This window comes from Staurois parvus, unplaced genomic scaffold, assembly GCF_062004578.1.
Source record: "Staurois parvus isolate SC_StPar_1 unplaced genomic scaffold, SC_StPar_1.0 ptg000025l, whole genome shotgun sequence".
Taxonomy (NCBI): Eukaryota; Metazoa; Chordata; class Amphibia; order Anura; family Ranidae; genus Staurois; species Staurois parvus.
The window spans coordinates 2,394,857-2,405,877 of NW_028317821.1; the positions used below are offsets into that span (position 1 = coordinate 2,394,857).

At 39.8% G+C, this 11,021-nt stretch overlaps 1 protein-coding gene across 3 annotated transcripts in view; it reads left to right on the forward strand.

Moving 5' to 3' along the window:
• SNCB (synuclein beta) overlaps positions 1–7,263 on the forward strand; it is a 124,119-nt gene extending 116,856 nt beyond the window's left edge. For all 3 annotated transcript variants that reach the window (XM_089693647.1, XM_089693636.1, XM_089693657.1), the window contains one exon: positions 6,359–7,263. In XM_089693647.1, coding sequence (XP_089549773.1) covers positions 6,359–6,391 — 33 coding nt within the window. In that variant the 3' untranslated portion in view covers positions 6,392–7,263. The remainder of the gene's footprint in view (positions 1–6,358) is intronic.
• Positions 7,264–11,021: the final 3,758 nt, after the last annotated feature.

Consider the following 11,021-nt stretch of genomic DNA (forward strand, 5'->3'; position numbering starts at 1 on the left):
AAAGGGCTAAAGTACCCCCTTATTCTAAGAGGGAAAAAGGACACCTTTCCTGAGCAGGGAAAGGGCTAAAGTACCCCCTTATTCTAAGAGGGAAAAGGACTTCTTTCCTGAGCAGGGAAAGGACTAAAGTACCCCCTTATTCTAAGAGGGAAAAAGGACTTCTTTCCTGAGCAGGGAAAGGACTAAAGTACCCCCTTATTCTAAGAGGGAAAAAGGACTCCTTTCCTGAGCAGGGAAAGGGCTAAAGTACCCTCTTATTCTAAGAGGGGAAAAGGACTCATTTCCTGAGCAGGGAAAGGGCTAAAGTACCCCCTTATTCTAAGAGGGAAAAAGGACTCATTTCCTGAGCAAGGAAAGGGCTAAAGTACCCCCTTATTCTAAGAGGGAAAAGGGACTCTTTTCCTGAGCAGGGAAAGGGCTAAAGTACCCCCTTATTCTAAGAGGGAAAAAGGACTCATTTCCTGAGCAGGGAAAGGGCTAAAGTACCCCCTTATTCTAAGAGGGAAAAGGGACTCCTTTCCTGAGTAGGGAAAGGGCTAAAGTACCCCCTTATTCTAAAAGGGAAAAGGGACTCTTTTCCTGAGCAGGGAAAGGGCTAAAGTACCCCCTTATTCTAAGAGGGAAAAAGGACTCATTTCCTGAGCAGGGAAAGGGCTAAAGTACCCCCTTATTCTAAGAGGGAAAAAGGACTCATTTCCTGAGCAAGGAAAGGGCTAAAGTACCCCCTTATTCTAAGAGGGAAAAAGGACTCATTTCCTGAGCAGGGAAAGGGCTAAAGTACCCCCTTATTCTAAGAGGGAAAAGGGACTCTTTTCCTGAGCAGGGAAAGGGCTAAAGTACCCCCTTATTCTAAGAGGGAAAAAGGACTCATTTCCTGAGCAAGGAAAGGGCTAAAGTACCCCCTTATTCTAAGAGGGAAAAAGGACTCATTTCCTGAGCAGGGAAAGGGCTAAAGTACCCCCTTATGCTAAGAGGGAAAAAGGACTCATTTCCTGAGCAGGGAAAGGGCTAAAGTACCCCCTTATTCTAAGAGGGAAAAGGGACTCCTTTCCTGAGCAGGGAAAGGGCTAAAGTACCCCCTTATTCTAAGAGGGAAAAGGGACTCTTTTCCTGAGCAGGGAAAGGGCTAAAGTACCCCCTTATTCTAAGAGGGAAAAAGGACCTCCTTTCTCAATTGAGGAAAATGGAAAGATAGCACTGAACCCATAGGTTTATGGGGAAGGGTGGTTAAAAATGCAGATTAAGTGCTTGCTTTTACTACCCCATGGTCATCAGTGTGAAAAAAAAATTGCATTTCTATGAGACAGAACAGCTAGTTTGATGACCTCACTTTTCCCTACTACAATTAAGCAATATGGCCTGGTCTCCCCTCTGCCCCGGCCTGTGACCCAACAATGAAGACACAGCACACACATATGTTTTATGATTGGGTTCAGTCTGTTCTCTATTCCTGTCAGCTCATCTACACTGCAGCACACCTGTACTGTCCCTCCCTCTCCCAGTCTCCCAGGGGAGTTATAGGACAGTACTCAGATCTGTGGGACTGCAGGATATCTATCAAAATTAGGGGCAGTCCTGTGTATGTTTTAGGTTTGTCAAAATGGCAAAATTATTATGAAGCTGAAAATACGTACATTTTATAGGCATCATTATTGTCTATACTTTAGTTTTTTGGAGCATTTTCTTCAGTATCCAGTTTTCAGCTGCAATGAATATATAATAAATACTTATTTCATTACCTACCTCTCCCCCTGGTGGTTACTTATCAAATTGACACTCTGTTGTGAAATTGTAGTACTTCTTAAATGCTGAGATCTCTGTTTAATATAACTAAAGCTAAAATGTCACAATCACCAAAAATGGAAATAATAATTTAAAAAAATAAGAAAAAAAGTGTATATATATATATATATATATATATATATATATATATATATATAAACTTTGTATTTATACTCAATTTTTGCTTCTAGTTTTAACTGCTTTGCAGTTTAACACCATTGTTTAAAGACCAGTTTGTTCTCACCTAAGTGATACATCACCTCTGTTTTTTACAATAAGCCCTTTAATGTACATACCTAGAAACAATGCCCATCACCCTCAATGCTCCACAATGCATACACCAGTAAACACTGTGCTGTGTTGCAGTGCGTTAGGAAAACAAAAAAGGCTTGAGTGCTTTTTTTGGGGGTGTGGATGGATGTGTGCTGAAGAACTATATGTATAGGATGGGCACATGCAGCAACACATATACTACAATGCATATAAACGCATCAAGCAACACAGAATGCATAGGAGTGAAAGGGCTCTTACTATTTTAACATGGTTTATCTGATGTAAATTGATAATCTTTTGTGGGTTATTGAACACCATTGTAGTGTATCACCATATAATTTAGTAAACTTAACAAAAAAAAAAATAAGCCCCCCCATCTGCAGGTTTAAGTCATAATGTACTTGTATGCTAGTATGCGCCACATACTAGTACATTATGTCAGACTTACCTATAGAACAGATCCCTCCAATGGCCTGTCACCGCTGACCGATCCCATCTTCACTTGGTCTTCCTTCTGGGTTTGCAGGCTCCAGCCAAGCTGCTATGATGTCACTCCCATGCATGCAGCCGCGGCAAAGAGCTCTGAAGTGACGGCATGAGTTTGCTATCCCTTTAGAGTGCATGCACTCTTGATGCCACTGGCTGCAGAAACAGTGAATATCTCCTAACCAATGAACTTTTCTGAGATATTCCTTGTACCTATTATAATCTTTAAAGCTTTATTATAATCTTACCTGTAAGTAACTGTTGAAGTGATGTTTACTGCCTGTGAAGATATACTATTTTATCATTACAAAATTAACATTGTACCAAATAAAGAAGACAGTCTAGGAAATGCCTTAGAGATTTAACTTGATTTTCTCTCATGCATTATTTCAAATTTTGTGATAGAAGAATCAAATTAAGCCCAGAAACACTTTAGGATTGATACATCTTGACTTTTTATTACACTTCTGTTAAAATACCACTTTGCTGAGCCTTTTTTTGCAGCATTGCATGACCGCGCAATTGGCAGTTAAAGTAACGCAGCGCCATAACACAAAAAATGGCCTGGTCAGGAAGGGGGGTAATTCCACTGGAGGGCAAATGGTTAATGTTCTTTAAAAATGTTGCAGAATATGGCAACACTATATACTTACTATCTCCATGCAGCTACAGCCAGTGCAAGACCTTGATCTCCTGGCTACATAGATGCAAAAAATATAAATATGAATTATTGTATTCACACTTTATATATTAGATGAAGGTTTTATTTGCCCAAACTGTGACATTTGAAAAATGAACGGCAGTGTTATATCTGATGCAGAGGCCAATATAGATAATACAGCCAAAAATTAGGAATCAGTTGTGACTGGTAACAAAAAGCAAATTGCAGTGAATCAGCAGACAGAGAAGTCATGTTCAGCCAAGACACAGCTATAATTAGGGATGCCTTTCTGTGATATTTCATTATCTGCTGCTACCTAAGGTGAACAATGATGTAAACTCTCATCCTGCTGAACTGATAGGATTCCTCTGGAGGTTTCTAACAAATCTCTAATTACGTATTCTTATAGCTCTTAGGGATACATAAGTCAACATACAACAGTGATGCAAGAAGTGAGATCAGCCATATTCTCCCTGTGTTTCCTTCCACAGCCAAGCAAGCTTACTACTGAGATAACTGATGCCTAAATGCATCAGCTCTGTGTATGTTTGTACTGCGAAGAGCATGCTAGGGATATTTGATTGTTAGCTCTTTCAGGGCTTTTAGTTTTGGATAGAGTGGAGAGAGATTAGAACACTTGTCAGTCTTTGCTTTCCGTGCCCCCGTTAAGGAGATTCACCTTCTCTGTTTGTCCTGTTTACCATTATCATTGAAAGTGAAAGTAAAACAAAATCCCAAATTTTGGGTTTTCCCCAGAAAAGTAATGAAGGGGAAATCTTCCAATGGGGACACTAGTTCTGGTGACCTAGGGGTCCTCAAGGAATTTCTTTAATTTGCAGAGATTTCCTGTCACTTCCAGTTTGGCTATGGGACAGGAAATTAATTAATTATCAGCAATGGGACACGGACGGCAAAAAAAATCTGCCAGGGGTTATAACCCTCGTTTGCTCTATCCAAAAAAAAAAAAAGTATAGTTCTACCTTAAAAAAGCGCTTGATAGGTCATTTTCTGCTACAAATATAGTCCAGACCTTAGCTTCTTCGACATCAACCAAATCACCTACAACTTTCCAATAATCAATAAATGAACAGCCAACCAGCAGTGTTAAACATTAATTCAGCTTATAGATATAGCTCAGCTGTGCCAAAAATATAAATGTTCCCAGGCATGCAGAGAGTCAGGAATATGCAGGTAAAGATTGGTTACTCACAATGTGTAGTGGGTATTGGACCAGGTCAAATGAATTGGGCAGCAGATCCAGTTGTGCTACAGTATTGCTCTAGTTTGTTTGGCATCATTTGGGTTTACTTGTACAATAAGCCAAGCAAGCTGTAAAACTTACTATGTGCACATGTTAAGTAAAGATAACATGGTGACAGTCTATCAGTTTTTTGTAAAATTGCAAAAGCCTCTAGCAGTCTTTTGTAACATGGCTGCAGTTTCCAAAATGTCAGTCTCTTACAATACTACAATCTCTACATGTAGTAGTCTGTTCAGATGTACTGTAGGAGCTCTGTTTTGTATAAAAGTGGCAGATATATAAGTAGGTTTTGAGTTGTCATCAGGAGTGGTTGAATGGAGTAGGAGATTTCACTGTGTGATACTCCAGTGCTGCTATGAATACTACTAAAGTCTGCCCTGTTGATACCCAATACATGATGCCAGAGCAGCACAGCACCTTTCAGTGTAGCAGCAGGACACAAAGTGCTGGGGTGCTCTCTGCGCTCTGGCACGTGGCACTAGAAGAGGCCGCACTACACACAGGTGGAGTGATCTCCACTCAGCAGGTGAAGGTTAGTCTTGACCTTCTCCTCTGACAATATCCCAGGCCAGGAAGGAAGAGTGTCAACACCAATGCTGGGCCTATTATTATGGAAACTGGCACTAATGCAGGGGGTTATTATTGCAGAAAGTGGACTATAGCTGAGGGTTATAATTGCAGAAACTGGCACCTATGCATGAGATTATGTTTGCATAAACTGGCACCAATGCTGTGTGTTCTTATTTTGTAAACTGGCATCCATGCTGGGGATTAATATTGTGTAAACTGGTACCAATGCAAGTCTTATTAGTGCATAAACTGGCACCAAGGCTGGGGGTTTATATTGCAGAAACTAGTACCAATGCCTGGGAGGAGGAAGAGACTGAGGGGTGATATAGGAAGTTGCATTGGTGGACCAGTTAATAAATGTGTCACCCATCTGCCCGTGCAGGGCAGCAGCAGTGTATATGTCATATATTGTATATCATATTGGTTGTACAGACTTACAAATCAGTTATAGAGTATCAGAAAAGAGTGCCTTTTAGAAAGTATATTCTATAAGTGAACACAGCATTAAATAAATACAAAAATATAGGATTTATTTTTACAGTAGAGATGACACATTCATTTATCTAATGATATCTAGGAAAAGACACTTGTAGACCTGTTTAAAATAAAAGATTTAATTTCTAGTGCATCAAATGTAAACATAGAGTACATTGGACATGCCTCCCAACTTCTGAACAAGGGACACCAACAACTTTTTTTATCCCTCAGTTACATGGATTACCAAGGATTCCTTTGCACAAAAGATTGGATAAACACACAAATGCTCATTTTCACCTCTATTTTTCCTTTATATTGACTTTTCAAAAAAGGTTGGATGAAAAGTTTAGTTCAAAATAACACTTTTGATAGGTAAATAGATAGCTAGATAATACTTTTTAGTGGACTATACATCCAATCCAAAAAAAAGAATGATTGTAGAGGAAAGAGGGCAGAGGGTTTCTGATTAAAAAGAGGAACTGTCCCTCCAAATAAATGACAGTTGGAAAATATCCATGTTCTGTTCTCTGAAGGCTCCATTGGAAACATTTTTTTTATGCTCAGTTACGTGACATTAAAATGGGGTTAATATGAATTTAAAAAGTTACACTCCTGGCATGCCAGGAATGCTGTCACATTTGCTTGTGCTGTCAGCCAAACTGTCAAACCATCAAATGGCTGGTGTCATAACTGATCACATGTGCAACACCATAGCAGTTGCAGATCAAACAGGTCAAGATGGCAGCCTCCTTGGCTGAAAAGGATAGGAGGTTTTAGTTCTGTTTAACATCTGATATACAGTAAGCAAGCTTTGCTAGTACTGAACTTTGGTTGCTCTTATTTTACAGGATGACTACCAGGAATACGAACCGGAAGCATAACGTCCCTCAGCCCTGGACCCAGCCACCAGCAGCATCAGCACAAAGATAGCTATAATAAAAATAATAAAAAATCTCCCCTCTCCTCTGCCCTATCCTTCCCGAGAGGAGTGTGAAGTGCACCCCCTCTTCTCCCAAGAAGTGAGCTCTTCCTTCACTACACCTCCAGAAAGCCTCATGTGAAGTGATTTCATGTACGGTAATCCTTAGCGTTGAGTCATTAGTCCAAACAAAACTGGTGTTTAAACTTTAAAAAAAAAAGCCCTTTGTAATGTATGAACCCATGAATGCATTGTATTTGTCTTTGCAGTCCTTGTGCCCCCAGACAATTATTTCTGTTTCCCTCCCAGAGAATAATTTCCGGGGGTTTTTTTGGTGGATTTTGTCACTCATAATTATTTTGTAACCTTCTATTTGTTTTGGTGTGTAAGCTTGTTCTGTGGCAGGGGGGCCTGCAACCCCCTGCAACTGAACCTGCGGGTATTCTTCTGCGTCTACCAATATAAATAAAGCATGTTTTACTTTTTATAAAGAGAAGGTGGAAACACCAACAAATGTTTTTCCCCCTAAGCGGCTGCCGTGATTTCTCACAAAGCTGGGTAGTCGTTTAGATAAGGGAAAAATCACACAAAAAAAATGTAGCTGTGGATGAATGACCTTTGACATAGTTTATTCAGTGTTCTAATGTGATATTTATTTTGCTGTTTTTTTATACATATATACACACATATCGACAAATATATAAATGGTTTAACTTATTTGTGACTGTTCTGTAAAACAGATTAAAATCTGTGATATTCCATGCAGAATCTTTTCAATGTCCTTGTGTTCCAAATAATTTTGCAAAAGGAATAAAAAAAAGAAAATGAATCAAAGTTAGACTGATGTTGTGAGTTTTTGAAATTTTATTGACAACACCACGGATGATTTGGGAAAGTGGATGGAAAATGGGTAAAGACCTCATGCAGATGGCAGATCTTAAATTGGAAAAATGTCAGAGGTAATGCAATTTAATTAGTATTGATGAACTTTATGCCTAAAAGGGCTTCCTTCTGGGTCGGAAAATTTAAGAATTCCACAAACTGAAATGATTAATCCGCAACTCCAGAAAAAAAACTTTTTTTTTATGTTTTTGGTATAGTGAAAGAGTGTCAGGATATCCTGTCTCAGTGACAAAATTGTCACCCAACAAAAAGCTAGTGGAAATCTTTTCTTTCTTTTTTAGTATTGCGGGTAAAGGCAAGACACTATAGTAACTTTTTACAACTTTTTTTCCCAGTCCTGTCCTGGTGAGCTCAACAAGGCTGAATGCAGCAATAAAATCCTGGAATTGTTTTGGCTGGAAAAACACTTTAAGATTATTTATGTACTCTAAATGCTTTAAGGTGCTTTACATTAAAACACTGTACCCATGAAAAAACTATGTGTGTTAGCCATAAATGTATTCATTGATTCAAGAATTGATAAAGAAAGCTGTACTATACCAATCCACACCAAGATCTAACCAAAATGGGCACCCGTTTATGTAAAGTCACTTAAAACTCATTGTCCAAACTTGTTGTAAATATGTAATCAAAATTTTTGGGACAGCTCCCCATGACCTCATTCACATCCTGTTATACAGGTACACAGAAAACTGTTTTGCTATTCATATTCTGACAAATAGAAATGTTTCAGGTAGTGACATTTTTGCTGTATTTAAGGCCCCTTTCAGTGGATCTGCCTGCTCAGTGGGGGATCTCTCTGCTGATACCCGCTGAGCAGGCAAATGACAGATTTGTGTCTGCTCCACTGCTGCAGAGCAGATGCAGACACAGCCCACTGTCTTCTATGGGGCGGTCAGATGGAAACGGACCGATTGCCACCCGACTGTCATCCGATCCACAAGATGGATGGGGAATGGATCCCCATCTGTCTGTTTTTGGCGTAAAGGATCGGATCGGATGCCAGTCTATAGAGGTCTATGATTGGTCCGATTAGGTCCGCCTGAAAAACTGTCAGGCCGACACGATCAGATCGTCAATGTGAAAGGGGCCTAAGAGATTTATGGAGAATACTCTTTTTACAATATTAAAACAACCCTATTCCTCTCATTTAAAATTAATAGATTTGACGCAAGGTCCAAAATGCAGAATATTCAGTTAGAAGAATTGTGGATAGATACTGAACGGAGCGGGCTGACCATTCGAGCGCTCGGGCACTGCCCGAGGGCCTGGGGCCAGTAGGGGGCCCCATGAAATTCCCCTGGTACCTTTTATAGGCTTTTTGGGTGTTCTTTGAGTGTGGGCAAGGACACAGGGGCCCAATGATCCCCTATTGCCCGGGGGTCTCATGAGTTGTCAGTCTGCCCCTGATACTGAAACAAGGAACTGTCAGATTTTTCTCTTGCAACAGCATGAAACACCTTGCTCTGGTGCTAACTTTAAGTTCTGTAGACCAAGAATCTTATTTCTACAAAAATGGGAGTTTATCACTTTATTGAACCAAGGATAAACATGTATGTAAGCAGAACTCTGGGCAGAAACATTTTTCTATGTTGCTACTAGTACTCTCCTACCTTGAGCAGACATGTATTCCATTTGTTTCCTTAGGTGGTAGTTTAAAAGAAAATAAAGGTGCATTATTTAAATCACAGGTTTCCTTTCCTGTGATTTCCGTTCTTTAAGGCCAGTGGCTACTGTTTCTTCTATCTCCACATCCACCGGTCTTGTAACTCTCCACTGTAGCTCTTTTCCAGTGTAAAGAACGGGTCTTAGGAGTGTCAAACTCAGTCTGTACCTCCTACTCATAAGCATCACAGCTCTGTCCTCCGCTCAAACCCACCATGCTCTTCTCTTAACCCCACCTCCACCCCAAAACTCATCTCCACGCTCAGCACAGCCCCAGCTATGCCTGCACACCCTCTCATGACTTTCTGCTTCTTCCATTCCACCATGGGAAGTGTAGTTCTTTAAAGCCCCATGGATGTGATGTGTGGCAATGCAGAAAATCCTGGAATTTTTTTCTCCAGTAAGATGACATCACGGGTTCTGCCAGTCAAGGATTACAAAAAAAGGAAGCTATATTGATTTAAATAATATAAATGTTTTTATAGCTGCTGGGAAGAGGATCTGAAAATGATAAAGTTGTTGAATCCTGGAGTTCAGCTTTAACAGTATGACTCTGAGCCAACAGGGATATCATCAACTGTTGTAGAGGTTGCTGGAGCTGTCTTTTACAAAGCAAAGGCTACAAAAACCCAAGTTATCAATATTGTTGGAGACTTGATGATTAGCCAAGATGTTGAAATGAAAATTTTCTTCAATCAACATGTGAAAATTACTCTGGCACATTAGAGGTGCAAAAGGACCTGCAGCGAATCAAGGCCTCATTGATTTTTCTGAAAATAGTAGAATGATGGGCTTTACCAAAAAGCTGTAATTTTGTTTCATCTGTCCACAGCACATTCTCTGGAAAGGATTTTGGCTTCCTCAGGTAAGTTTTGGCAAACTCCAATCTGGATTTTGTACGTTTCTGTGTCAGCAGTGGGGTCCTCCTGGGTCTCCTACCATAGGAACTGTTTTCTCTTGCAACAGCATTTCATTCAGATGGCGACGCATAGTGCAAGCTGACACAGTTGTACCCTGTGCCTGAAGGTCAGCTTGAATTTTTCTGGAAGTTGATCGAGGTTCTTTATCCACCACTTGAACAATCCTTCATTGCAATCTTTGATCAGTTTTTCTCTTTTTTCCACATCCAGGGAGATTAGCTACAGTGCCATGGGCTGTAAACTTCTTGACAATGTAGTGCACAGTGGACACAAGAACATTAAAATCTGTTAATTGATAGAGGTGAGTTTACTTATAAATTACAGGAGAATCACAAACTTGGAATGCAATTATTTCTTACAAATTTGAGAAGGTGCCAATAATATATGGGGTTTTGTGTGGAATGGGTCAGATTTGGCTTTCTGTTTCTCCACTTTGTTGTGTCATACCAATGCAAACAAAATAAATAAACAGAATGCCTAAACATTTGTAATTGCAACAGTTTTTTGGCCATGACTGTAGTTGTGTTACCTACAAAGAAGTGTGTGTATTTATTTTATTTCTTGATCAGTATATTGTTGCTGTGTTTTTGCAGCTATTCATGGACAAGTTTTGGTACAGGTATCTCGTCATTTCTGTTTATTAAGGTTTTGTGGATTAAGTTTGCCTTCAATGTTCACAGCTGAAATGCTCAGTCTGAATATATAACATAGGCTTCTACAACACCCCATAAGATGACGTCAAAGACCACATGGCGGTATTAATTGGCATATCAACAATTTGTACCAAAGTGGCAAGACACCTACTAAAGGTGTCCCTAACCAGGAAAGGTAAAAACTATAGCTCCAACTTCCTTATCCTGCAAATAATGAGTCTAGAGGCCCTGGTACACCCTGATGTGCTTGTGGATCATTTTAAAGACACCTGGTATGAGTAGAGGATAACACACGACAGTTTCTATACTTGGAATAAATGTACAAATTATGATGCCATGTTGACCAACATCATGGACTTGTCACGTTGTAGTTGTGATAAAGGTATCATGGTGCTAGGGTTGGAACTTAAGCCAAAACATATTTGCAGAAATTCATGAAGACCAGGCTTGT